The 27,054-nt window shown below is 39.3% G+C and overlaps 1 protein-coding gene across 5 annotated transcripts in view; it reads left to right on the top strand.

Moving 5' to 3' along the window:
- Positions 1-532: 532 nt before the first annotated feature.
- Positions 533-27,054, top strand: part of si:zfos-2326c3.2 (misshapen-like kinase 1) — a 59,835-nt gene continuing 33,313 nt past the window's right edge. For all 5 annotated transcript variants that reach the window (XM_058649398.1, XM_058649400.1, XM_058649401.1 and 2 more), the window contains exons 1-10: positions 533-701; positions 2,060-2,125; positions 15,696-15,752; positions 18,655-18,780; positions 18,962-19,072; positions 21,320-21,410; positions 21,583-21,713; positions 23,580-23,634; positions 23,753-23,831; positions 24,944-25,116. In XM_058649398.1, coding sequence (XP_058505381.1) covers positions 645-701; positions 2,060-2,125; positions 15,696-15,752; positions 18,655-18,780; positions 18,962-19,072; positions 21,320-21,410; positions 21,583-21,713; positions 23,580-23,634; positions 23,753-23,831; positions 24,944-25,116 — 946 coding nt within the window. In that variant the 5' untranslated portion in view covers positions 533-644. The remainder of the gene's footprint in view (positions 702-2,059; positions 2,126-15,695; positions 15,753-18,654; positions 18,781-18,961; positions 19,073-21,319; positions 21,411-21,582; positions 21,714-23,579; positions 23,635-23,752; positions 23,832-24,943; positions 25,117-27,054) is intronic.

Raw genomic sequence — 27,054 nt, forward strand, 5'->3', positions numbered from 1 at the left:
TGTGCAGGGCAAGAATGTCAACTGGCAACAAGAGATCTTAACACGGCTATACTGAGAAACACAGAGACAGAGAGTCATGTGGAGCTAATAGTTAAGATAGTATATTCACTATACTATCTTAACTCAAAAGGCCTTAAATGCACTATACTATAGTGCATATAAGGCCTTTTGTTAAAGGTGCAGTGTGTAAAATTGTGCAACATTTATTGGTGAGGTTGCAGCTGAATATGTCTCACCTCACATCACCTCACTCTACATTCAGCCTTTTTAGCATCAAAACTCAAAAGAAAGAAAGAAAGAAAGAAAGATGTTCATTTTTACATTCTTAAAAAAAGAGAAATATAATGATTTTATCTTTCAATTTCTGCCAAATAATTTCACCTAAATTTTTACAAGTGGCTATATCTTTTTTTGGGCTGGTTAAGTGATAACAATGTGTCAAACTCTCAAACAACCACACGACAATTATTGTGAAAGGTCTTTCCGGATGTGGTTAGTTTGGCGCCGCCTAGCTTGACGCGGCTAGCCAAAGCTCAGAATGGTGTGGAGCTGAGGGAAAAAGCCGTTAGTTTGTGGAGGAGAAACCGAGAGCGTCCATGTCTCGTCCACTCATGACAACACGCTGACAAAGTTGTTTGGCAGCAATGTCGAGAGAAAACACCACCCGGAGTCTGGACAGTATAGACCTCGCTGCGCTGAGAGTAAGGAAACAACTGTTGTCTTCTCTTTGGAAAGAAACCCTTGAGTAAACAGTGTAGGATGTGGTGGAGGGTGTTCCTTGAAAACTTAACGGTGACTTGAAGCACAGCCGCTGAGATTTGTTTTTCATTTTAAACTAGTTCGTCACGAACTTTTCTCTCTGTCAGAGAAACTTTCACCGTGAGTCAAGTAGTTGTGTGAAAAGTGTCGAGCGCTTTATCCTGTCACAGCTTATGTTTCTGTGTATGTGTTGTTTTTTTCTCTCCTGTCCACACTGTGTCCTGCTTGTTGTCAGTTCACCAGCACAGCAGTGTTTACACACTGCTGTGCTTTTCCTTTGGCTGAATTGTTGAAAAGTTGACATGCAACAAGTGGGCGACAACAAGGCAAACAACGGCGTTGCCTTTGTGTATTTAGTGATAGAAACTCTAACAAAAATCACTGTAAGGTAGTGATTTTGAACCCAATTAATTATTGTGTCAATGCTACTGCATTTCTGCAACAGTCCTTTGAGAATGATGTCCATTATCACTCCTTGTCTCCAACCTGGAGTGACTCTTGTCATGTTCAAGTCATGTAATTGCATTATATATAATGTCAACACATTTTTAAACTCAGTGATTTCAGGGTCTGTAAAATGACACCCAAAAGAAAAATGTCAGGGATTTTCAAGCCTTATTTTCATAACCTGTAGCTCACAATGTTATCCATGTTGGCAGTACCACTTCCTCAGTCCACATCCTTCTAACACTGCATTGTTCTTCATTTGCCCTCAACACTCACTATAAAACTGTTTGTTATTGCTTGTTGGCATGAAGCTTTTGCATAATGACCTTGTTTAAATGTAGGGGCTGATGAATCAGTAAGCAATTCACTGTAGAAATGCACATTTTTGCTCTTATTGATGTCTCTGCATTGGCTGAGTCTGTTCTCAGAAACTTGATAAATGCTTCTTCATTCAAAAGTTGATTTGAAAACGTTGATTTATTTGATTACTGGTTAAATGTTTCAATAGTTTAAATAGCAGTTATATGTTGAATATTTAATGCAGTGCGGTGCAGATGCAAATGGAAAAATGCGAACTGGAGAGACAGAGCAGTGTTGTTTAAGTTATGCAGTTCTGTATACCATTTGTTATCGTTAAATGTTAAAATGCAAAAGGGGAAAAAAGGAAAATTGGTTAAAAAAAATCAGCCATAAGCTGCCCTGATTTCTGTTGACTTTAATTAAATGTACCATGTTCTATTTTCATATGCGATTAATCTATAAAGTAATCGTCCAGAAAATGTTGAAAAATCATCAACTCTTCCAATTTAACTTTTTATTCTTGTCTATATTAATGTCTTTTCTCTCACCATAGGACCCAGCGGGGATCTTTGAGTTGGTGGAGGTAGTCGGCAATGGAACCTACGGTCAAGTGTACAAGGTAGATGCTCTCATGGTGCTCCCCTCCTGAAACACTGCTCTACTGCGTTTATAATAATAATAATCATTTGATTGCATTGTCATGTCTCCAGCTAAACACAATATTGTTTATGGACATTAACGTTGGCTATAAGTAAGACTGTTACAAAAAAAAGGTTAAACCATCTGTGTTCCATCAGCTGCCCTGTCCGAGCAGATGCGCCGTTTTACAGTAAATGACATGTCACTTGCGGGAAAACACTACGGTTTACTTCCATTTACTCTGCAAGAAAAAAAGTTGCAATTCTCAGTCGACTGAAATATCCTGTACACACACACACACACACACACACACACGCACATACAAAAACATCAGTATGTGCATCATTTTTAAAGGGCCCAGGGAGGGGTTCACTTCCTTATCGCAATATCTGTTTGTATATGTGTATAGTGGTTTGTGGTAATGGGAGGTGTTTAGTCTTATTTAGGCCTGTGCAGATGGTTGTGCCCTCTGTTCACAGGCTTTTGCTCTGACTCTAACTGTCTTCATGGTAACTGAGGATTCTGCAAAGAAGGGTTTACACCCATCAGAATTTAAACCTCATTATTTTACATAGTAAGTTGTAGAAAAATGCTAATACCTGCCATTTTGCAAAGAAACTGTTGAGAAAAATGACAATTCCGTTATTCACAGCAAAATATTAAAGATATTATATTTTCTGCTGGACAAGATTTGTGCAGTCAACCTTGTCTCCCAATATTTTGAGTGTCAGCAGCCAGCAGTGATAGAACACATCACTGCAGGAAGTGTGACTATGGCCAGATCACATGATCTATTAGCAGTAAGTTGTTACTGATTTAAATATTTGTTGTACACAAGCTGAACGCATCAGTAAAGTGGGAAAATAATTGTTACCTTTCTACAAAAACATCTGATCTTGCAGAATGATGTCCACCACTGACTACAGTGTTTTTACACTCCTCTATGTTTGTGTTTAAACTTGGAACCTAATCAGAGAAGGGATTGTGGATGCGATCCCTAATGTCTGATGAGTCTAGACTGTGGCAGAACACCATAGACTAATTTGTCCCACCACACATTCATAATGAGTAAATCTTTTCCCTCACTTCTTATAATTACATAACAGATCTGTAACTAAGGCTACGTTCAGATTACAAGGCACATTGCTCAAAATCAGATTTGTTCAAATCAGATTCGACTGTCCTCTTGCACAGCATGCACGTGCACAACTACCTATTTTGCATTTGTCATGAACAACAAGAGAAATGTCATATTTGTGAGCCCACGCCATAAAGATGTGGTCGATCAGTATGATTAAAATAAGTTTTATTGATGCCTCATAGAGGAAACTCTGCTCTATTATTGTTTGACTTCACTGTGACAAATCTCAAAATGCATGGGCGTCGGCAAAAAGCCACATGGATTCTGATATGACTGTTCTCATTCATGTTGCATGGCCACTAGAGCTGTATAGTATTGTCTTGTGATAAGGTATCTGTGAGGACTTTTTCTGGTTTTAGAGGCTATATACATATATATATATATATATATATATATATATATATATATATATTGATATAAAAAATTATATTTTTATATTTTTTTATTGTTTATGTTTGTGTACATTGCAGAATTTGACCATATTGGCAATTTCATTGTTTCCAACACATGTAAATACCCTTCATTTAACATGAAAAAGCCAAATAAATAATCAAGCTATTATCTGAAATGAAAGGTAATCACTGTATATTCACATTTACTGCATTGGATCTAGGATCATATGCTGAAGTGACACTGATTTGATCAGAAAAGCAGAACTGACAATGAGATTTCTGTGTCCACACAGCCCTGGAAAAAAAATCAGATCTGAGTCACTTAAACCTGGTAATCTGAATGTAGCCTTGTCTTTTGCTTGGTTGCTTGATGTTGTAGAGATGAGTTTAATTTGCCTTTTGCTCGCAATTTTCTTTTAAGTTTTTACTGTCCACGCAGGCAGTCAGGCCTCGTCGATTCAGCTGCAGCTGTGCATGTTACCTGTGAGTGACATGCAATGTAGTTCTCTCTCACAGTAGAATTTGTTTCACTCTCTCATGAGTGTACCCTTGAGAGAGCAAACTACAAGTACTCTCTTTACCATCATAGATGGAATCACTGTCGGAAACAACGTTCAGGGAGTTATAAAACATTAGCTACAGAAACCATTTTTGTGAGTATACTTTGTGTGTTGTGTCAGTTTAAGGTTTAGGCTTTAAGAATGAATGAGGTCTCCAGATAGTTCAAATAATTCAGAAGTGTGTGTGTGTGTGTGTGTGACTGAAAGTGGGTGTGAGTCTTGATTGCCACTTGATTTCCTAAAAGAGGAAATGTTGCAAGAGATGCACAGGACAGTCAAAGCCCTGTGTTGGCCTTTGCACAAGGTTCTGTTGCACAGCAGTAGAAAATCACAAATTTCATACTCTGACTCCCATTCATTCATGTTTTAACAAATGGAAAAGTCCATATATGGTGTGCAGTTCCATTCAGAGGGACTTGGGCAATCATTTTTGTGTTTGCCATGATGACAAACCACAAGCAGTCATTTTTTTTTTTGAAGAAGAACCTTGTACGTTTGCTGTGTTTCCATCGTGGTACGGTATGGTCTGGAAGGGTAAAACCCTGGGTCAGGCTTGCCCTTTGACTGAGAACAGTACTTGTACTTGGTAGACGGGGTGTGGACTGTCCCCAATGGCCACACCAGCGTGACGTCGTAACAGTGTGATGACAACGAATGACAACATCGAATGTGACATCCAGCAGGTATTTTATTCCTGCTCAGTTAGTGGCTGTCTATCTCAACAAGACGTCAAGCCTCGTATGAGAATAGACAGCGGGCATTGAAGAAAGAAACACCAGTTGCAAGGGAGTGACATTTTTCTGTTGCCCAATCAGCTGACTGTCATGAGTGGTACCTACTGTTCTCCTCTGGTATCCCAAGGGAAGGGTGCCAAAGAATGGTTGGGGCTGGTTATTTTGGTACTATTCTGAATGCATAAAAAAAAAAATCTACCAAACTGAACTTTTCCACTCCACTGGAAACAGGTTTTTTAAAAAGATTTTGTTTAGTAACAGTAACACACTATTTCCTGTTAATGAAACTATTTCTTTTTGCTGTGAAGAGCTCACATTGTCATTGACCTTCACTAATAGTATCATCAGTTCTTTGATGATTAAAGTCATGTTTTTGTCAAATATTCTGGGTTTAATTCTTCTCGTCACTAAAGTTTGTAATGCTAACAGCAAAATGACAACTGTTGTGTACATTAACAGACACTTTCTAAATGTGTGTGTGGGTTTCTGTGGGTGTTTTTTTGGCAATTTGATCCCGTCGTGGGAAACCCGAGCAGGAACTGGACTGATAGAACAATGACTTCCACTACACTAACACACACATGGCCCCCAAAGAAAACATTTGGTTGTTGATTGATGTGTGTGCTGGGGCTGCTGACGGAGCATCTGGGCTTTTCCCTCTGTTTATTTATATGTGTGTTTTACTTTCATTACAGTGCAGTTTAAGCATTTCATAAGAGTGACCCTGTTGGCACAAGCTAAAAACTCAGAGCGTAGATCTGAGGAAAGCTAGTTTCGAATCCGTGTTTCCCATTAATTATCTAGGCTGTGGCGGCCCTCCATAGTCTCATTTGTCCTGCCACAGTTCCATAATGAAACAAAAATGTTTTTAACAGATGCCATAATAACACGAGAGATCATAACTGTGTAGTGTGTACAGTGTAGGGTTGGGCAGATGAGCAGTGTCATTATCCTTTGTCGCTGGCTGGCGTACATCAAAATGTGGAGTCACATGTACACTGTCTCTCTGTGCCTTTGACATGAGATTTCACGAAGAACAATGAGCGAGTAACGTTAAGCAAGAGAGAGCAAATTACGTGATGCCTGGGAAATGCTAATTCCAAGATCTCTGGCTCACCAAAGAAAATTACAAAGACTGACTTGTCCAAGATCCCAAGGACAATGACTTGGCCAAATGCAGAGCGTGCTGCACATCAATAAAAGTGGACAGCACATTCGGTCCTTGAATTTGAGGCAATTGTCAACCAAGGCGTGGGAACCTTGACTACTGGTCCTGACAGGGTTAGTCTTTATACAAGAAAAAGCTCCTAAAGTGCTAAAAAAAGCAAGTGCACACAATACTCTGCAACATGAGTCAGTTCATTAGTAATAAATTCAAGAACACACACACAGTGATTTTGAAAATTAGAAAGTTTGAAATTAAAAATGTACCATCCTGAGAACTTTCATATGCACATAGTAGCGTTCATAAATTCTGCTTTCATTCAAAGGTTTATTTGACAGTGATTGAGTTTTTGATGATCTGTTTTGTGCATTTGATATTTTCCTTCTTTTATTTATTTTTATTCAAAATACACAAGTGCAGACACCAAATCAGAGAGAAAGGCAAGTAGTGTTATTCATTAAAAGTATTAAATTGGCAATATTCTTTGTATCATACTGTGTATCGGCCATTGGCTGCAGTGATTTTTAAAGATTGTTATTGGCCATAGAAACATACATATCACTTGACCTCTACTGCAAACCATATTTATCCACTGTCTGTTTCTTGGAAAATCGTTTGTGGCCCAAATGTTTTATGTTGTGGTACTGTTGTGGAAATTCCATGTACCCTCATGATGTTTCAAAATCATGTCTTGTGTGAACGCCCCTTTACAGCTGATCTGCATTCAACCTCAGGGTTGTAGTACTTACTAATTATCTTTGGCTCATCTTGCAGCATACTGTGGGTCAGTCTTGCCAGTCAGTGAAAGCCCTGTGTCAGTGGGTATGAAGTGAGGCTGGAGCAAAGCCTCAAGAGCCCGTTAGCCTCATTTCCATTTAAATTCAGTGGAACAGCCTCCTAGTCAGCAGACGAGGAGTCCTGACATGCTAGAATGGATACAGTTAGAGGAGGTGGAGAGGCAGATGGGGAGGAGTGAGGGCCTCAGAAAACAATTAGGCCTTTTTATCCAAATAGCCCCAGAGACTGAAAAATCGGTTGCTACTTAGGAACTCAAAGAATCTTCAGTTCGCCTTTTAAGAGCTGCGATGATTGGAGACATGACAGCAATAATACATTAAAAAAACACTGACATTTTAAGACATAATCGTTGCACGAAAGAAGAAAACAAGTCAATGCTGTTGTTGGGAAAGACCTGTTTGAATCAACGTTAGAAAAAAGTGCACATGTGGAAAGTGACGGAGATTTTTAGGATGATCTAATACGATGTTTGTTGGCTGCTGTAGTTGGTGTCAGTAATGAAGCGTGAGCTTTACCAATAGGTGACATTCGGTGCTGCAAACTCCACCCATATGATCTTAATCTTGTCTCATGTCACGATACAGATAATATCAATATATTTCCCAGCTGTCCCAGCCCAATCTGCTGTGATACAAACATGCATTTTTTTTCTTCTACTTTGTTTTGGCTGTCTATACGCTGAGTCTGCACCTTTTCCAGCACAACATAGTGGTCTAAATGTGTTCAGTCGTCAGCATGTCGCTGAGTTTGAAACAGGGACTGAAGTGAATGATATAAAAGTGTACCATTGTAACACTGTCACTGGTCTCCATGGTGCTTTCTCTTGTGTTTCCTGCTTCTGTTTGTGACATCGTACATGTTCTGACCCGATATTAACTTCAATCCTCAGTGATCCTATCACAAGCGTTCATACCACGTCTGAATGGAATCTTTGTGATCTGATCTGAAGACACATTCAAGTGCATTGGCTCAATTCAGCCCTGTTTGATCAGGTCATTCAGGCTGTATGTTGATACCAGGTCTGAATGGGGTCTTGGTGCCTTTACCCACATTTTAAAAAACCTGCCATAAGCAACAACAATTTTGATATAAAAGAGGAGTTGGTCTCCTTGAAAGGGTCCAGAAAAAGGAAATTGCCCAGCCTCAAGACAAAAAACAATCACCTCTTCTCTTCTCTTCTCTTCTCTTCTCTTCTCATCTCTTCTCATCTCTTCTCATCTCTTCTCTTCTCTTCTCTTCTCTTCTCTTCTCTTCTCTTCTCTTCTCTTCTCTTCTCGCACACTCATGGACAAATGTATGTTTTGTCACACATTAGTGTTAAAAGATGTATTATGTTCAGTAGTAATCACATGGCAGTAGTAAGTCCATGGTGGTTTTGTGGCCCCAAGACAAAGAAATACAACCCTTACATGTGGGTTAAACAGCTTCACAAGAATTTCTTGTATTTTTTTGTTTTGCTGTGAATGACTAACAGTCCAATCCTGGGGTTTTAAAGAATTGTTGACATATTGAAAGAAAGATTCCTCAGAAGTTTTCACAGTCTAACCCTTTTCAAATAAGCATGAAGTTGCTGAGCTGCTCTACTGGGCTTTTGGTGCAATACTATGATAAGACATATACTGTGCAGGCTCTTCTCACTCACCGTCTTGTCATCACACACACACACACACACACACACACACACACACACACAGACACACAGACACACACACACAGTCAGGGCGTTTCCCTGTTTGCAAAAGGAACTTCCCTTCCCTGGCTCTGTCTGTGTGTGTGCGTCTGTGTCTGTGCGTTTGTGTGTGTGTAATGTATGTGTGTGTGAAAGTGTCAAACTCCACGCCAAGTACGATCATCTCTGCTGATGCAACACATTTGTAGTCTAAGTAAAGCTGGAATTAGTAGCTACTCTGGCTAAAAACCTCAATTTGTAGACTGATTGTAGTCAAGTCATGTTTAAAGCATGAGTAAACATGTCATTTTAATCAGGTCACAGTTGTCCAAATCTCATCTCTAGTATGGCTTTAATAGCTGACCTCAGTAAAACATGTGGACACAGTGTGGACTATGTGCAGCAATAAAACAGCTGGCTGCAATGCAGTTCCTAGACTGTGTCACTTCCTCAAATGTTTCTAGTTTCAGTATCGTCACTTCTCTTTTTGTTATCACTCTCATCTTAATCATAAGAGCTAATGTGCTGACCACAGTATGAAAAATGCTGCCACCACACAGGAAAGAAAACCTCTTAATTCTGAAAAGAAATTTCTAAAGAATTGGGTGTTGAAATATCGTAGTTTTTTTCTTCATACAATAGCACATTTGAGCAATGAATTCTCCCTTTTTCACTGTACATATGATTTGAAATCTCCAAATATTCAGTTTGTATTTTAAAAAAACAAAAAAGTCTTTTGCATAGCCTAGGTGGGTGGAGGGATGAGCTGAGGGAAAATAGAAGACAGAGAGCGAGACAGGAAACATCCTCCATCATCTGTGTGTTAGAGGGAGAGAGACATGGACAAAAGAATGTCATGGAGAGGAAAGTGAGTGAGGGTAAAGGAAGGAAGGCAGAGGTGAAAGGCAGGGAGACAGAGAGGAGGAGAGGAAGGAAGAGGGAGAGAGACAAATGCAAACTGGAATAGAGAGGAAGGCAGTTTTCCCATGAGGCATGGTGCCATTGATAGCACTGATTACCCTAAAGAGAGAGAGAATGTCTGTGTGTTAGTGAGAGATCATGAGAAGAAGACCAAGTGAAAGTCCACTAATATTCTTGGAGGAGCTGCACCCCTTACTGTACTTGAAATATGAAAACTAAAATTAAAAGTCCACCTGTGTTTCCTGCTGACCTTCCACAGAGTTACCACAAATCAGATGCTGAACAAAGGAATAAATCAAAATCAATGAAGGCTGAAATATTCAGGGTTTTCATCATTATCACTGAATCTTCCAGTTCCTTTAATGTATGTCGTTTTGCTTCAGGCTCATAAATACATTAATACCTTCTTAAAGTGCAAAGCCAAAGTTTGTAGCCAAGGCTTTCTAAAAGACTGATAGTGTAACAGTGGTGACATAGTCAGACCTGTTGTCTATGCTACTGTATGTTTAAACAGAATAATTGTGCTACGAGATGGCTTTGCTGAATGGTCTCTTCCACCTTAAAAGGAAGTGTTCAAATGAAGACACTGAGAGCCCTCCTCTATATCTCATGGTGTCCCGAAATAAATCAATGCATGAGAGCAGTCAAGTTTTACTTCTCAAAATTCTCATTATTTTATTGCTCTTCATTTACAGCTAATTGCAGCATTTTATTTAATCACAAGAATCCAGTTTTATTATCCAATCTAAAACCTGTATCTTTAATGCAACCCTGTGTTTAAATGGGACACATAAATGTGTCCAAGTCTAGTTTGAATCATATCAGCATTTGGATTTCAGAAAGCCTGACTGTGTGATACAAAGTTTGAATGATTGCCTGAACCTTTACTCCCTATGATGATAAAACAAAACATATGCAGTCATGTGCTTAACCCAGCACTAGACCACATCAGTTCTATGGATTGCCCAGTCTATAGGGCTGAGTACAGAACTCGGTACTTCCAATGGCACAGAATGGAACAGAATTATGTTGAAACTACTACTGATCACTTGGTGCCAAATTGTGGTACCGAAAGACACCTGTTCACACCTGCCTGGTTTAGTGCGGCTAATCAAACCCTGGTATGTTTCCCCCCCCTTAGTACGCTTTGTTTGTATCAGTGTGATGCAGATCAGACAACCAAACTCTGGTCCACTTGTGATCTGGCAACACAAATCCCAGGCCCAGGGATCGAATCATAAGGTTAAAGATCATGCAAACTTTAGACATCTCCACTTCACAGCTGATCTGACTGGAACTGCACTGCACACACACCAGTGAACCTACTGGTCCACTGAGCCAACAACAGCTGACTGAAGGATTGTTTTCGTCTTCATAAATGACAGAGTGCTATCTGCAGAAAAGGCGAGAATGAGAAGATATTCACTGTGGCTGCTCCCTCTGTCCCGTGTGTATGTGTGTGTGCAATGGACGTGGTGTTGCAACTGAAAAGTTTGGACTCATTTTTAACAACCTAAACCATATTTTTGTTTTTGAAAAGAGTAGTGCTGACAAAGGGTAGTATTGGAACCTTACATACAGTACCAGTATCAAAATCTTCCTCGTCAGCAGCATTTACAGTGATGATAAGCAAACAAATTGATAGATTAATCAGATTATCTCGCATCTCCTCAACCATCAGAATTCTAACCACTAATTAAAGTGATAACAATGAGGATGTTTTCTTGCTGGGTCACTATTCATCGAGCAGAGTCACAAGACACATGCACACTGCACTCACATAAACAGAGTATTTTGTTCTGCAGCATTATTCTCAGTATAATAGAAACCAGTGTAAACCTCTCAACCATGTAGTGCCAGCCAGTGCAAGCTCCATGTGAATGGAAAGGAGGGTAAAACTGACTTGTTTCCCTGTGATTTATACTGCACACACACACACACAAATGCACATGCACACAGTATTTAAGTAGTGCTGTTTTTACATGCAGTTTATAGAGGGGAGATGTCGCTAACAGGCTGCTCTGTAGCGGACAGCTAGAAAGACCCAGAGGAGGGAGGGAGTGTGAGATTAAAACAACTTGAGAGAGGAGCAGAGAGATTCAGCATGAGTGCTTCATTTGTCTCCCTGCTGTCTGCATTATAAATCTCTCCTCTCTAATTTGCATTTGTATGAACATATTGTTGTAACCTTTTCTCTGACACAACATTTGTAGTGTTTCCTTATCCTGTGACTTTGCGTGTAAGTGATTCGGAGATGACATTTGTGTCTGGATTTATTTTTGTGTGTTTGATGCATACACTTTGTCATATGATGTGCGTTGAATTCACTGGACAACAAGTTCACTGTACCTCAACATCCGTGGAGCCGTGTGTTTGTGTGTTTACATGTCTGTAGGTGTAAGGATAAAATCTTTGTGGCTGGTCCTCACAACTTTTAGAGGTAAAATTGGGTTTAGTTTGGGGTTAAGGTTAGGTATTTAATTGTGACTGGAAGTCAATGCAGTGTCCTAAGAAGAATAGCTGTGCAAACCTGTGCGTGTGTGTCTGTGCAGATTGTTAATAGTACAGTTGTGAGAAGAGCATTTCACATTTGGAAGTTGTGGTGGCAGTACTGCCGGCAGACACCATTAAGTCTAAAGGGACAGGAAGGCCATTTCCTTATTTATCACAGTCAAGCCAGAGGCTGTTTGAATGTCACTATTCTTTGTAATTATGGAGACAATGTCCTTTACTTGGGGGACAGAATCAAGTCCAGACTGAACAGGGCCCTGTGAGTCAGATGCAGTAGATCTTGCATCCAAAATGAAAGAGAGAAATATGTGTGGGGGAAAAATATCAGCAATCTAACTGTAAGTTATCAGATAAGGAGTCTGCTTCACTGCTATTTGTTCAACAACATGTTTTTGTCAGTGTTCTTTGAGCTAAAACATGTACTTGGCTTGAGGATGAGATGTGTGTGGTTTTTTGTTTTTTTTTACAATTTAAACTAATTAACAAGTTATATTTGTAGATGTAGTGATTCCAATGAAGCAGTATTTCCTGTGCTACAAACAGGCCTACATAGTGTTGTGGATGTACAGTATTTTATGTATTCATGTTACAACATGACAACTACACTGATAAGCATGAGCAGACCATATGAAATACATAACAGAGGTTTAAAGATGCAGACAATCATTTGTTTCTAAAAACACTTCTCATCTTATCTGTTGAAATCCTCTTCATGTACTGATATCCATCAATAAACAAAGTTGTTTGGAAAAATGAGAAGAAAATCTGGTGTAGGTAGCCCCATTTCTGATATTATTTGATAGAATCAGAAGTCTGTCAACTTGTGGGCTCTCTTTTATTATTATTATTATTATTATTATTATTATTATTGTTATTAATAACATTATTACCCATAGTTACTTGTCGCTCCACTGAAGCAGTGAGCACTAATATCTGCAGAGAGAGGAGAGAGCTGATTGTCCCTCATGCCCCCACAACATGCAAGCCTACTGTAAGGCTTGCATGTTGTCCTCGCTGCTGCGCGCTGCACTCTCATTTGATTCGGTAGGAAACCATACATGCGTGATGCATATATCACGTTCAAACTAGGGATGGGACAGTACCACTTTTTTGTGTCCGATACCGTTATCACTAACTCGAATATCTACTGATATCAGTATTAGTCCAATACAGTTATTTTAGACAATTTCTGAACTATGAAGCTGTGAACAACACATTTGTGCTGAGCCATTTCAAAGACATGATTCTCCAACCGTGTAAATATTGTTTCCCCAAAAAGAAGAAATAAACAGCCCAAACATGTATATTATATTTTACATGTTATTTATATGTTATATATACATATTTACTAGGTTCCACTGATATTTCCTTCATTTCTGGTCATTGCTGACTGTGTAAATAGGCAAGGACCTGGACATACGTCCCAAAATTGCACACTTTTCCATTTTGTTATATGGAGCATGCAGATAATCTCAGCACATTAGCAATGCATTGCATACACACGTTTGGAATGCATCCAAACATATTCTACACATGTAACCCATACTGACCCTCAAAGACATGGGTGTAGAGGAAGACCGTTTTGTGACGTCCCACAGCAACATTTGCAGACGCTCGTGATAAAGTCAGATTATGGTTTTTAAAAAGCATGACAAATTTCCCTAGATATTGGAAGTGATTGATTTACTTACAGTTAGAAAAAAACATCGCTGAGTTTAGGTCTTTGCAACTGGAGAAGACTGCTGATGGGGAAATAGATGATTTAGACACAGGTTTCAACACAGTGCTATCACATTATTCAGGCCTGACAGTATAATGGAGAAATACAGTACGTACTGTGAGCAATATTTCTCTGAAGAGCAATAATCTGAAAAGCATTTGTTTCGTAATTTAACTACTGCTCTCAAGCTCCTCTTTTGCTTTATCTGCAACTCTCTGTCTTGGCCTGAATATTGATTCATGAAGTGTAGCTTGATTTGTCATGCCCTCCAGTCAGTCTCTCTCTCTCTCTCTCACACGCGCACCCACACATGCACGCACACACACACACACATAGTTTAAAGGTCTATAGACCAGCTCCCCTAGTATCTTGTCAATTTTCTGACTCATGACAAGGTTTTCAATTTTCCTCACCTGACTGCACTGTACAGATCAGCCTCAGTGTGCCAGTTTGCTCCCTCTTCTCATCTCACGTCCTGTCGGCCTCTGATGAGAAAATGAAAGTGTGTAGACATAGCTGAGTCCAAAAGTGTTGAAAAAATAATCTCACAATCCAAGTATTAACTCCCAAATTCTGTTATTTTTTGTGCATGTTACATCAGGATTGTTATTTGATTGTCTACGATACATCCGGGTGCAGTTTGTGTTGTAAGTAAGAAATACAATTATTCAGAATTTGGTGATTAATGTCCTACATCAGCAGTCAGCAACTGGCCCGCCAGAATCAGTAGTTGACCCATCAAATTTCAAAATAAATGTTTTTTAAATGGTTTGCTAGTCTTCACAAGAACGACAACTTCAGCCAGAATTCAGAGCCTTTATTCTGAAAAAATATGAACTTATTCAAAGAGATTCGGTTGCCAGAATTGACAATCAAGTGACGTTTGGTTTGAAATGGATAACCACGTTTGGAGAGTAAATGTCTGTAAAATAACAATTAGCATATGGTAGGCTCAAAGATGAAGCAGTAATTCTCAAAGTTGAAATGATGCACATTAATTATTAACAGTATGAAAAGAGGAAAATATAGTTTGTTAGGAGCATTTTTTACATTTTATTCTCAGCATCTCACACATATTTGCATCTTGAAAGAGTCTTTGTAACAAGTTAGTGATTAACGTCAACGTTGACATTATCACCAGACGGCTATTGTTAGCTCGAGGCAGCTCACAAATGTGTGTTTTTTTTTCTCTGACTGAAGACATTTTAAAACACTAGCAACACATTTTTTAAATGATTAATTTCCTAAATGATGTCATTTGTGTACATAATTGCATAGTTTAGATTAGAAGAAAAGGTTTAGGATAAAAAAAATAACAAGTTTTGCCTGATGAAGATACAATGTTATGTCCTGATAAGCATTTGCTTAGAAGAAAATTGGCCCTAGGCCAAACTAACTTCCTGACCCCTGTCTTACATCTGTATCCTGCCTTTATTCACGTCAGACCAAAAATGAGTGCACCTCGTTTTTTTGTCATCTTCCCTAATGTCTATCTGCAAAGCCTGTGTTCTCCATCTATATTTAATTGGATTATTTGTTGACTATTCAAATTGAGCTGAGAGGAGCAGCTAATGAGATGCATTCAAAGACCTTGGTAAATTGTATCACTTCTACAGGAGTTGCACTGTAGAAGTGCAACACATACACAATCTACTAAATACCTAATTCATAGCAGCTCTTTTTTTCCAGTTTTATCCAGATTTGATCTCAAATTTTCTCTGCCATTTAAATGCCTCTGATTGATAGAGGCTTGTAGAACATCCCACTGACTCTGTTGTTAGAAGTACTACTGAATGCACATGGTTATGGTTTCTTTTTGCTGTGTGCTATTCTGTGTATCAAAAACTGTCCACGTTGGTGGAAATGATTGTTTTGCCTGGGATGTTCATTCCTCTGTATCTACTGCAAACTTAAACCTGTTCCTCATGTGTCCCACCAGGGTCGTCATGTCAAGACAGGCCAGCTGGCAGCTATCAAAGTCATGGAAGTCACAGAGGTAAAAAACACACACATACAGCCTTCACCTCTGTTCTGTCACTTTCCTTTGGTGAATGTTACAGTGAAATATCAAGTCCCTTGCGTCTCATCATGATCAGCAATGGTCTCAGTATAAAAAATGCATGACATACTACATCTTTCATGACTCACCCATGATATTAGGCTGATGTACAGTATTTCTGTGTCTAATTAAGTCTATCTCCTTGGTATGCTAGAGTTGGGGTGGGAATTTGAAATATTTTAATGAAGGTTTGACAATTATGTTAAAAAGGCAGATGTGACATCACATCTTTCGGCCTCTCCCTCACTTGTGGTCGCCACTGCGGATGATCCACATATTTGATTTTGCAGAGAATTTTACGCCAGATGCCTTTCCTGATGCAACCCTCCCATTTATCCAGGCTTGGGACAGACACAAGGAGTAGACTGGTTGTGGCCACCTTGTGGCTAGGGTCAATTTAGAGTGTCATAGTAACAGTGACATGGCAGGAACTCGAACCGGCAACCCCTCAATGACAAGCCAAGTTCCCTTTCCGCTTGGCTATGGGCTGCCCTGTTTTTAAATGTAGATATTCTTAGGTATTGCTAATACCTAAGAATACCTCTACCTACCTCTGCTATTGTTTTATATCTCAAAGTGTATTTGTGCAATGCATAAAAATTATACTGATATATTTACTTGTTGTTTTATTGTTATTGAAGGAAACTGTACTTACTGTAATAACTATTGTTATTGAGTTACTGCCCAGACAGTACGTCGGTCTCTGTTGACTCTTGGTATTTTGGTCTCAGGAAGGCCCCTGCTCACTCATTCAGCCTGTTGTTCGTTATGTGAGTCTCCCTTGCTGAATGCATTAGTTGCATTTTGTGATAGTTAACATAATTTGATTTCAGATACCAAGATTGTACATTCATTCCATTTAGGAAGCTGTTTACCCTTAAAATTACGTTGGATCAACATTTAACCATTGCTCCAGCGTCATATCCTTATCCTTACCAGGAATTTTGGCAAACCAACCGCTGTCGTGGGTGTCTTCATCAGTTGTGCCCGCCATTCAGAATCAAGTGGCAATGGCAAAGTTATAGAGAATTACTCTATGTGATTTGTTGTTGCTGTTCAAGAGAATGTTATTTTGTGATTTTAAAAGCAATAGATATTGATTGATGTTTCATCAGTTTTTATGATAGTAGAGGATAAACAGTTTTATAGTCAGCGTTTAGTGAAACAAAGAAAGACAGACATGAGCAGATATAAACCCAAAGATTGAGTAATAGGAGAGGACAGGAGGGAAAAGAACAAATTCTCCCTTTAGGAGTCGCACATCTGCCCCTAACTTGTCCGATCTGCTGTGTCCTATTCTGTCACACCAACTGTCCTCATCTCTTCAACATCCCTTGTCCAATATAATCACTATCCCTCCTCTGCATGTGACCAAACCCTCTCAACCTTAACTCTCTTACCTTATATCTAAACCGATTAACCTGAGCTACGTATGCTGATTTCTAATCCTGTCCATCCTGGTCACTCCCAACAGACATCTCCAGGTCTGCCTCCTGTGTCCATTCATTATTGCTCACTACCATTGTGTAGACCTTCCCTTTCACTTTGCTTGCTCTCTCATTTTCCTCATTCATTAAAATTTGCAGTTTAGATTATCAGTGGTGGGGTTGGACTCGTGGTTATATGTGGAATCCAGATTAGACCTCATATACAGTATTTGGTTTGGGTAGTGATGTGAATGTGAGTGAGTTCTGCCCTGTGGTTTCACTGATGTTTATCTCAGTAAACAGCTGAGGTGTGGAGTTTGTGTTAAATGTTATCTGTGGCGAACAAATGCAGTGCCAGCAGAACATGAAAGGAAAGAGATGAAGAAGAAGAAGGCAGCAGTAATGCAACATCATGGATGCCAGCTACCATAAAACACCAAACACGGGGTGAAATATGGGCAAACAGCAGCAACAAATACATAACTGCAAGTTACCAAACTTGAATTAAATAGATTCTCTGTTTTGTCTGTAGAGAACAAAATAGACTTAACTTTTGTTCTTTTTTCTACATGCTGCCACAAATTATAACAAATCTTATAACACATATCGACCACCTGATTCATTGCTGTTGATGAGTCTCCTATTTGTTGCAGACAAACTATTCAGCAGGAAACACTTCTCTCCCACACATACACAGACACACACACACACACAGACTGCAGTTTCAGGCAGGAGACTATGTGTTTCAGATGGAGGTGAAAGTTCAAGGAGGTCAGTGACTAAGAGAAGCTCTCTGTTGTTTCCTCTTTTCTGATTCAGAGCCGCATCCAGCTCCCCTAGCTCCACTCCTCACTCTGCCCCAGCTTACCTCTTCTTCTCCACCTCTCCTCTTTCTCCTGTAGCCCAGTGTACATTTAGAGGTTCAGTGAATTGGAGTCACATGTCATTTCCAGGATTTATAGTGAGAAAAAAAAAATATGCCACAATCTTGTTTCCTCGGCCCATTCTATCTGATCTGTGACTGACTGACCAACCTTGGTAGAGAACTGGGACAAGTATTAAGGTCCACTACTTGGGTTAAAAGTCATATAGAGGTTACACCATAGTCTGATTGGAGATGCTCTCTGTCTGGAGGAGTACGTGTTTGTGATGTGTGGACTGTAAAAAACCTTAGCACTTCTTCTTGGTTCCTCCTTTCAGCTTTGATAAGATCAGCTTCATAATAGAAATAGCAAGAACTGTAAAGAAAGTGCATTATTCTGTGTGTTGAAAGTTAATTTTTATTTAAGCTGTCTCTCTTCTAATAAGCACTGCCACCTCACAGTTTGCCTAAATGCAGAACAATCCTCCTGAAAAGTGGTGTTTTTAATCATATGAATAAGTACAAATGTTCTATCTGTCATTGTGTTTAGGAGGAAGAAGAGGAGATAAAGCTGGAAATCAACATGTTAAAGAGCTACTCTCACCACAGAAACATTGCCACGTACTATGGAGCTTTTATTAGGAAAAGTCCTGCTGGACAGGACCACCAACTCTGGGTTTGTCAACGTCTCTAACTCTAACTAAGATTTTTTTCTCACTTATTTCCTATAAATGTCAGAAAGTACACATTTTGTGATACCACTGGAGGTTTGTTCAGTGTGAAATGGAATGGAAATGGCAGGCACAATACCTGATGGTGTCAGATGGTGACTGACATCTCTCCACATGTCCATCTAGTTGGTGATGGAGTACTGTGGAGCCGGCTCAGTAACCGACTTGGTTAAGAAGACGAAGGGAAACTGTCTGAAAGAGGATTGGATAGCTTACATCTGCAGAGAGGTGCTCAGGGTAAGGTGAACATAACATAACATAACACAGCTTGTGAGTGACATATTCTTAGAAATTAACTCTTATATTATTGCTGCATTGTTTGGTCTTGCCTCCGCAGTCTGTTTGCCATGTTAATTACAAACAGACCTAGAATCCAAAATGAATAATGCTGCTGAATATTTTTGCAGTTTGCTATAAATACAACATGTACAATGTTTAAAATGCAGTTTGAGTTTTTTTTTTACAAATTTTCAGTGGTTTGTACCTCAGACTTCTTTTATGATGGTTTCTGTTTCATACATGCAAAGTGGAAGTGCTTCTAGTTCATATCTAATATTGTCTGTGCCGAAAATAAATTCTGCCCCTGTGCACACACAAAACACAAATTCCTGTTGCTTAATTGTGTCACTGATGTCATATTTTCACCCCCAGTCTTCCAGTAACTCAGATAAGATACCCTGAATAAAACCCACATGTGAACTTCTTCCTGATGTAAAGGCTCTTTTTGCACTGATAACATCAAAGGTAGTAATGGATGAGGCACTGCTGTTGTACACCAGTCGGCTCCAACATTCAAACCAGTAACTGGATTTAGTTTGGTAAATATCTGTCCTGATTAAAAAATGAAGATGCAAATCTTGTGTCATTCACTTGAGTTGAAATATTGGAACTTAAAAATATGGCACGATGTTGCAAAAGTCAGTCAATGCTGAGATTATCTGATGTTATTTTACAAATGGAGGACAGTTTTTGTATGTGTACATCCCAAGTGAAAGCAATTAAGCTATGGAGGTTTTTAAAAATACATTTACAATTCATATAGATTTTTATATCATTAATTCATGAAATCCTTGGATCGATCTTTTCGTAGTCTCGTGCGACCGCAACGAGAGCACGACTGTGAGCTGTTAACTCCAGTGAAGCTGATATCTAATCTGTCAGCTGTCAGCAGATTAGTTCTTTACTTCTTTCACACACCACTTTTTGTACTTTTTTATGTTGTTTGTGTTCTCAGCTGTTACCTCAAAACAACATAACAACACTTTTGTCGTCCTCCGATATGGCAAAGAGGACATGGGTGTAGGCCAAGCTATGGTCATAGCACCCTCTGATGGACAAAATGTCTGGTGGTGTTTTTAGGCTGGATATTTTGAACTTTTTTTTATGTCAAAGTTTGAATTATCACCTACGACATTAAGTCGAAGAGAAACTTGATTGGAATCAGGAATCAAATCAATTCAGGAAATCGGTAGTGATATCCAGCCGTACTGAGGACGGGGCTTTGTAGAAAGTCAAGACTAGTTAGAAAGTTCTGAAAATATGTGTCTCACTTGATTTAAGCTGTTGCATTGTTGGTTATCTTTAACAGGAGCCCCAGGCAACGAGTCGCCAGTTGTGTTTACTCCCATTACTCACAAAAAAACATGCTCCGCGTTTAGTGTGAACGCACCATAAGAATCACCATCCAAACATCTAAGAGAAGAATATCTGTTTTAATGTTTGGGGATCATCGTGTTTCCCCACTGCGACTGAGAGGGAATAATTGATTTATTTTTTCATTTATATACTTAAAAGGTCAGTTTCAAACACATGTCTGTAAGATGTTATGGTTGTCATTATAGGAGATCACAAGGTCCTGAGAAAGGCTCCAGGATGTTTGCACTGCTTTCTGTTGTGTTTGTGTTTGTGGCTCTGCTAACAGACCTGCACACACACATACAGTATATCAGCTCATATGTGCAAGGCTCCAACTTATTTTGTCCTTGATGCTGACATTATCAGGGCCAAAATGGAACTGAGATAATTTTTTTGGTAGAGAAAAACCTGTGAAACAAAGAGCCCTGGAATGACGCCAGTGTTTTCTCTGCTGCTGTCGGCCATGCCGTCTCCCCATTGTTTCAGCGTACGCACAAACGCGCACAGACACTCGGCATAGCTTGATGAAGTCATTGTCTGAAATAAGACTCACATCCTTTGTTTATTTAAGCTCCTTTGAAGAAGCAAGAGTGCAAACACACGTTGACCTACACAGACACACATTCAAACTGTGCCACTGCTACTCGGTCACTCTGCCAACTAAAGAAAATTTATAAGGAATTGCCTCGCAAGGGAAAAGCAGCAGAGCAAGCTGGAAATAAACCCCACTCTTTATATAGCTTTCTTTCAAAATAGACACTGAAGCCAATGTTTGTGACCTCATATTTATATTGATAGTCATCTGACTCTGTGTATGTGAATGTTTATGTGTGTACGTTTTTCTTCCAGGGTCTTTCCCATCTTCACTCCCATCATGTGATTCACAGAGACATTAAGGGGCAAAATGTTTTGCTCACAGAGAATGCTGAAGTCAAACTGGGTATGACACATCCATACATGCATTGCGGTTTCTCAGACTCATGCGCATTCCTCCTGGCAAAACTGTAGAACAGTTGCTGTCATACATGCATGAATTAATTACACAACCGTAAAAACACCTCTCAACAAAGCAGTGGCTATGTATGTGCTACATTCTTTTTTTTATGTTTCAGTTGACTTTGGAGTGTCGGCTCAGCTGGACAAGACTATTGGACGAAGGAACACCTTCATTGGTACTCCTTACTGGATGGCTCCTGAGGTCATCGCCTGTGACGAGAACCCTGATTCCACCTATGACTACAGGGTATTTGATCACACAGATCATTTTTGTGACATTTTTAGTGATTTAAGATGTGGAAAAAAACAGCAACATCAAGAAAAAACCTTTAAAATCCTTATGCAGGTTGTATGCAGATACCAGAGGGTTGCACATTTGGGGAATTTTAATATGTTAATCAACTATCAGTTAGTGCTAGTTAGTTGCTGCATAGAATATCTGTCTGATGATGCAGAGATCAGAGTGATAAACAGGTGATTTTGCTTTCTACCAGTCAACAGGGTTTATATCCAGAGGAGAGCGTTTGTCACAGAGGATTTTTTTTAGTTTGTTTTTAGTGCCAAACTAATGAACCACTAGCATTAGCATCATAAATGTCGCCACACGAAGGTGCAGCTAAGGAGCTGCTTCATCTCGCTTAGCTTCACATTTGTTTCCATGCACTCTTACATTAATCCACTAAGTAAATAAAATCATCAGCAGTTAGCATGAAGAATATATTTAATGACCACAAGGGGGCGACTCTGCTGGTCGCAAAAAGAACTCCATTTGAGTGAAAGTCTATAAGCAGTAAGCATTTTGCTGAGGAGGTAATGCCCCAATCACTACTTTCACGTCGTTAGTGGAACATGATTTCAGTTTTGTAAGTTACGTTCTCCTTTAGAGGAAAATAAACAGTAAATCAAGGCACATATAAGTCGACATGTGATTGACAGCTGGGATTGTGCAACAGGTGTCTGATTGCTGATGCCTCTGAACTAACGTTTGAAAATTGTGAAGCTCAAGGCTTCAAAATTCAATTCAGATTCTCATGGGGAATGTGATGATCGGTTGAGATTCAAAGATGAATGCTGAATGCTTATGGTTATATATTAATAGAAACAATAACCAGCCACATTGCAGAGGAGACTCATGTCACACTATCTTTGTAACAAAGCATGTAATCAGAAGAAAATGGGCTTTAAGTGAAAGAATTTGAAGCGTATCTCTCTCATCTGATGCATTAGAGATGAGTAACTGGAAAACATGATTAAATGCCTTCTTTGTAGATTGATTAATCCGCATCCAACTCCTCGTGGTTTGTCAAGGCGACATGCAAACCATGCTCTGCACTAATTCAGACCAGGCTTTATGAACTTGTGTGTTTGATTCACTGCAGCTGTTTCCTTTCAGTCACTTTAATGAGACAGGGCGACAGGCAGCTGATTTAGGTGTAACTTCAGCTGCCATTGTCACTGGAGGAGAGACTTTACACAGGCTACTTACAGATACATTTACTCATGGGAGAAGTAAAGCTCACAATCTGCCTTTACATCCATCTGAGGTACATCTCCAATAAATTATTTTTATCTTGAATGCTTGCCATGGATATACACTTTACATTTTAGATATGGTTACAAACAATCCTCCACAGACACATGATATAACCATTGCATTATCTTTTTTCCAAGGAGAGTTTCTATCTTTATTCATACTTTCAACACATTCATTACTGAGAAAACATCTTTTAAGCAGACATTTTCATTCCAAAGGTCCTATTCATGCAAACTGATTATATACAGTACATATACAGTATATCATAGTTCCCATAAACATGTCTCAATGAAATTCATCAAATTCTTTCCATTTCTGGAGGTAATTACACAGCAGATTTTGAATCTACCGTTTCATGCAAATATCCTCGTCTGGGGACGAGTAAAGGATTATCTTATCTTTTGTAAAATGCCAGGATTTAGCTCAAAGTCTTGGAACTTGTTTTTGTTTTGCCTGGATCTATATTCACACTCAAACTCATTTACTGTTTAAATTAAAACAGGACATCCAAAGTTTACAGGAAATGATAAAAGCTCAGGATGCACTTTCTTAACCCTTTCTCCTGTCTCTCATTTTCAGAGTGACCTCTGGTCTTTAGGCATCACCGCTTTAGAGATGGCTGAAGGAGCCCCTCGTAAGTGAGAAATGCACATGTATTTAATGCACACATGAGGGGTTTATATTCCAATCTCCAGTGTGAGGAAATGTTCATGTGAGTCTGTCCATCTCTGACCCTTTGCCTCTCCCCATAGCTCTGTGTGACATGCATCCAATGAGAGCACTGTTTCTAATTCCAAGAAACCCTCCACCAAAACTTAAATCAAAGAAATGGTAAGTCCTACGCACACCCAACAGGATGTAGAGGGCAGTGTTTACGTTTTCTCCTCTGAAAACAGGACTTGAAAGTGGTCTTTGTTGTGGCTTTTATACCTCAGACGGCCAAGCGTTATACCAACACTTTCTTCTACTAGCAAACCAAAAAAAAAAAGTTGTGTCAATATCCAAACATGCAAACGTTTTTCACCTGAGGCTGACTGCATGAAACTGTACGAACAAGATGATCAAAAAAACAACAACTTGTGATCAAAATAGTTTCCTCACTTATATCCTGGATTGTGGTGGTGAGGCCCTGAAACATCAGCTGACTCACAGTCGCAGCAGTGGTTAGGACAGAAGGAGCCACACAACCAGTACAAAATGACACCACATGCACATGCACTTCATGTAACCGTGCATTGGAATGTGATTGTTTCCGGCCTGATGCAAGGATGCCACAGGACATAACACATTCCTATTCTTTCACTTCCTTTCCTTTCAGACAGGCATATTCCCTTAAATACTGGGACTGGAATGACTTGGCATGAACTACCACAATGTCTGTATAGTACCAACAATAAGTGGGTAAAACACTAATTACTTAGTGGAAAATTACTTTCATAGATTTACTCGGAGCACAAGTTTGCTCACACAAAATACTAAATGACGAGATGATTGCCTCTCAAGATGCTGAGAAGAATAATAGTGGAAGAATGAAAGTAGATTTCGAAGACTAGTGTGACCTGTCCAAGTACATTCCATGACTTAAATCCAGTTGGAATCTAGCTGGACCTTCTTTTTTTTTTTGATAATTTAATGTGGAAGGTAGAACAACAAAACTCTTCCAGCAAAGGATCATCTGCAAGATTTGATTGGACATCACTTCACAGTCTGGTATCTATTATTCAGTATTCATTTTCAGTTTGTATTCATATTATTTTGAAGGACAGCTTTTAAAAGCTACAAAGGTCTGGGGTTATCATTGATTTGTATTTCTTCTTCCTCTAGGCAAATGGGAACCCAAATACTTGTTTTATAATGTTTAAATAATTAATTTGCAGGGTTTTTCTTTATACTTGCCTATTACTTTTCACTTTACTACTAATCTTTGTTCCTTTTTTTCTCAGGTCAAAACGCTTCCTGTCATTTGTTGATAACTGTCTGGTCAAGAGCCACCTGCATCGACCCACCACTGAGGCCCTGCTGAGACACGCCTTCATCCGAGACCTGGCTAATGAGAGACAAGTTCGCATCATGCTCAAAGATCACCTGGACAGAACCAGGAAGAAGAGAGAGAAAGGTCAGCAGAGTTTTGAAATACTGCAGTCAGAGGTTCAGTTATTGGCCGAATTCACTAAAGATGAAAAGCTCTGAACTTTACTGAGTTCACTGCAGCTACTGCATTTAAACATTTTTTAAAAATATAATATGGATGCACACACAAGCTGAAAATGTTACACGTACGCCAGTAAGGAATAGTTGGACTGAAGAAACAAATATTCATGAAAACTTCAAAGGCTGAGTTTTTTTTTTTTCCAGATTGAGCTACTTATCTACGTATTGTTAGAATTACATTTTTAATAGGTTAAACTCAGATGAGGTCAATGGATTTAATCAAAACCTTGCATTATGAGAATGAGAATTTTACAAATCGGCCACTTCAGTGAATAGTTCCATTATCGAGGTGGGTTCAGCTGTTTTGCTCGGACTGTCACAAACACATTTCAGATCTCAAGTTTCATAAATGACACTGCTTTATCTTCATGTTTTAACAAAGTATATCTACACTGTTTGAACTCCTAAACCTGGCCACTGAATCAAACCATGCAGTATGTGCGTACAATTAAATTTCTAAAAATACATTAATTAAACACTGGTTGCCGATAAAGGTTTGTTTAATTAATTAAATGTAATACATTTAAAGTGTTACTGTTATTTAACCACAGTGAATATGGAGAGAAAGTGAGGGCGTGGGACAGTTTTACAACAAGGCAACGTGAACAAGAGCGTGAGAGGGGGGAAGGTGCGGTGTTGGGGCCAACAGGCTGCTCATACCAGACCGTTCCTCTTCTTTTCCTTCTTTTCTGCGCTCATGTTCACTCTGCCAAGCAGACAGAAATAAACGAGGGAGAAAAGATAAAGAAACCAGGCAAATTAGGAATATGGAGAGGGAGCGAGTAAAGTCAGAGAGGCGTGCAGTTTGAGAATGATTTATCCTCATCCTGTCATAAAGAGTCACCCAGCTGTGGATGAGTGGTGTGTGCCGAATGTGTGATGCCGATATGTGCAGTCGAACGGAGAGAAACAGTGATATTTATGATCGTTCATGCTCTCGTGTAGATGTTGTTTTGTTTTTTAGGTATCGTCCTCCTCATTTTCTAAACTGAGAGGCAGAAGAGAGAGTGATAACAGGCAGACAGAGAGAGTGAGAGAGAGAGAAAGAAAGAGAAAGAGGGGGAGAGAGGAGTTGAGGGGAAGGAAAGAGGAAACAGAATGGCCATCTGGTTCTAATCTTCTGTTAACTTATAAAAACACACTAATGACTGGTAGACTCTGCATGTATTGTATGTGTGGGTGGAGAGTGAGTATGTGTGTATGCATATGATGTGTTTAAGAACAGATTTGTTTGTGTATATGTGTGTACATGCATTTATATCTTTGTGGAGTCCAAAACAACATACAAACCTATCTTTGTGAGGACATTTTGTCTGGGCTCCACAACTTTTAAAGAGCTTTTTCAGGGTTAAGTCTTGGTGTTAGGGTTAGGGTTAAGCACTTAGTTTTTTGGCTAAGAGTAGGCAAAGGGGTTAGCTTAATAAATTATTTCTGTGATGTTTCCTTACTAAGTTATTAAAACGAGTTTGTGTGCGTGCATGCGTGCGTGCGTGTGTGCGTGCGTGTGCTTGCCCCTGTGCCCCTCCAGAGTCATGAAATGCTGTCAGCACTAAGTGTTCGTGGGAAAAAGTCACTTTTGCATTAAGGGGGGGGGGGGTATTTAATTGCTTCAAACATGAAGGATGAAGGTTGAAGGATGAATCACACATCTCACACACACACACACACACACACAAAATGGCCCTTTTTTCAGTCAAGATTTGCCATTAACTTTCCATAAGCAGTCTCCTCCTGCCACTTTGGCCCAGAAAGACGAAGCACAAGCCAAAACTCTCAAACATGACATCACAGCAACAGAGCAGAGATTTCCTCTGTCTGTTGTTAAAGTAGTGCTGCCTCTTAC

This window comes from Solea solea, chromosome 14 (assembly GCF_958295425.1).
Source record: "Solea solea chromosome 14, fSolSol10.1, whole genome shotgun sequence".
NCBI lineage: Eukaryota > Metazoa > Chordata > Actinopteri > Pleuronectiformes > Soleidae > Solea > Solea solea.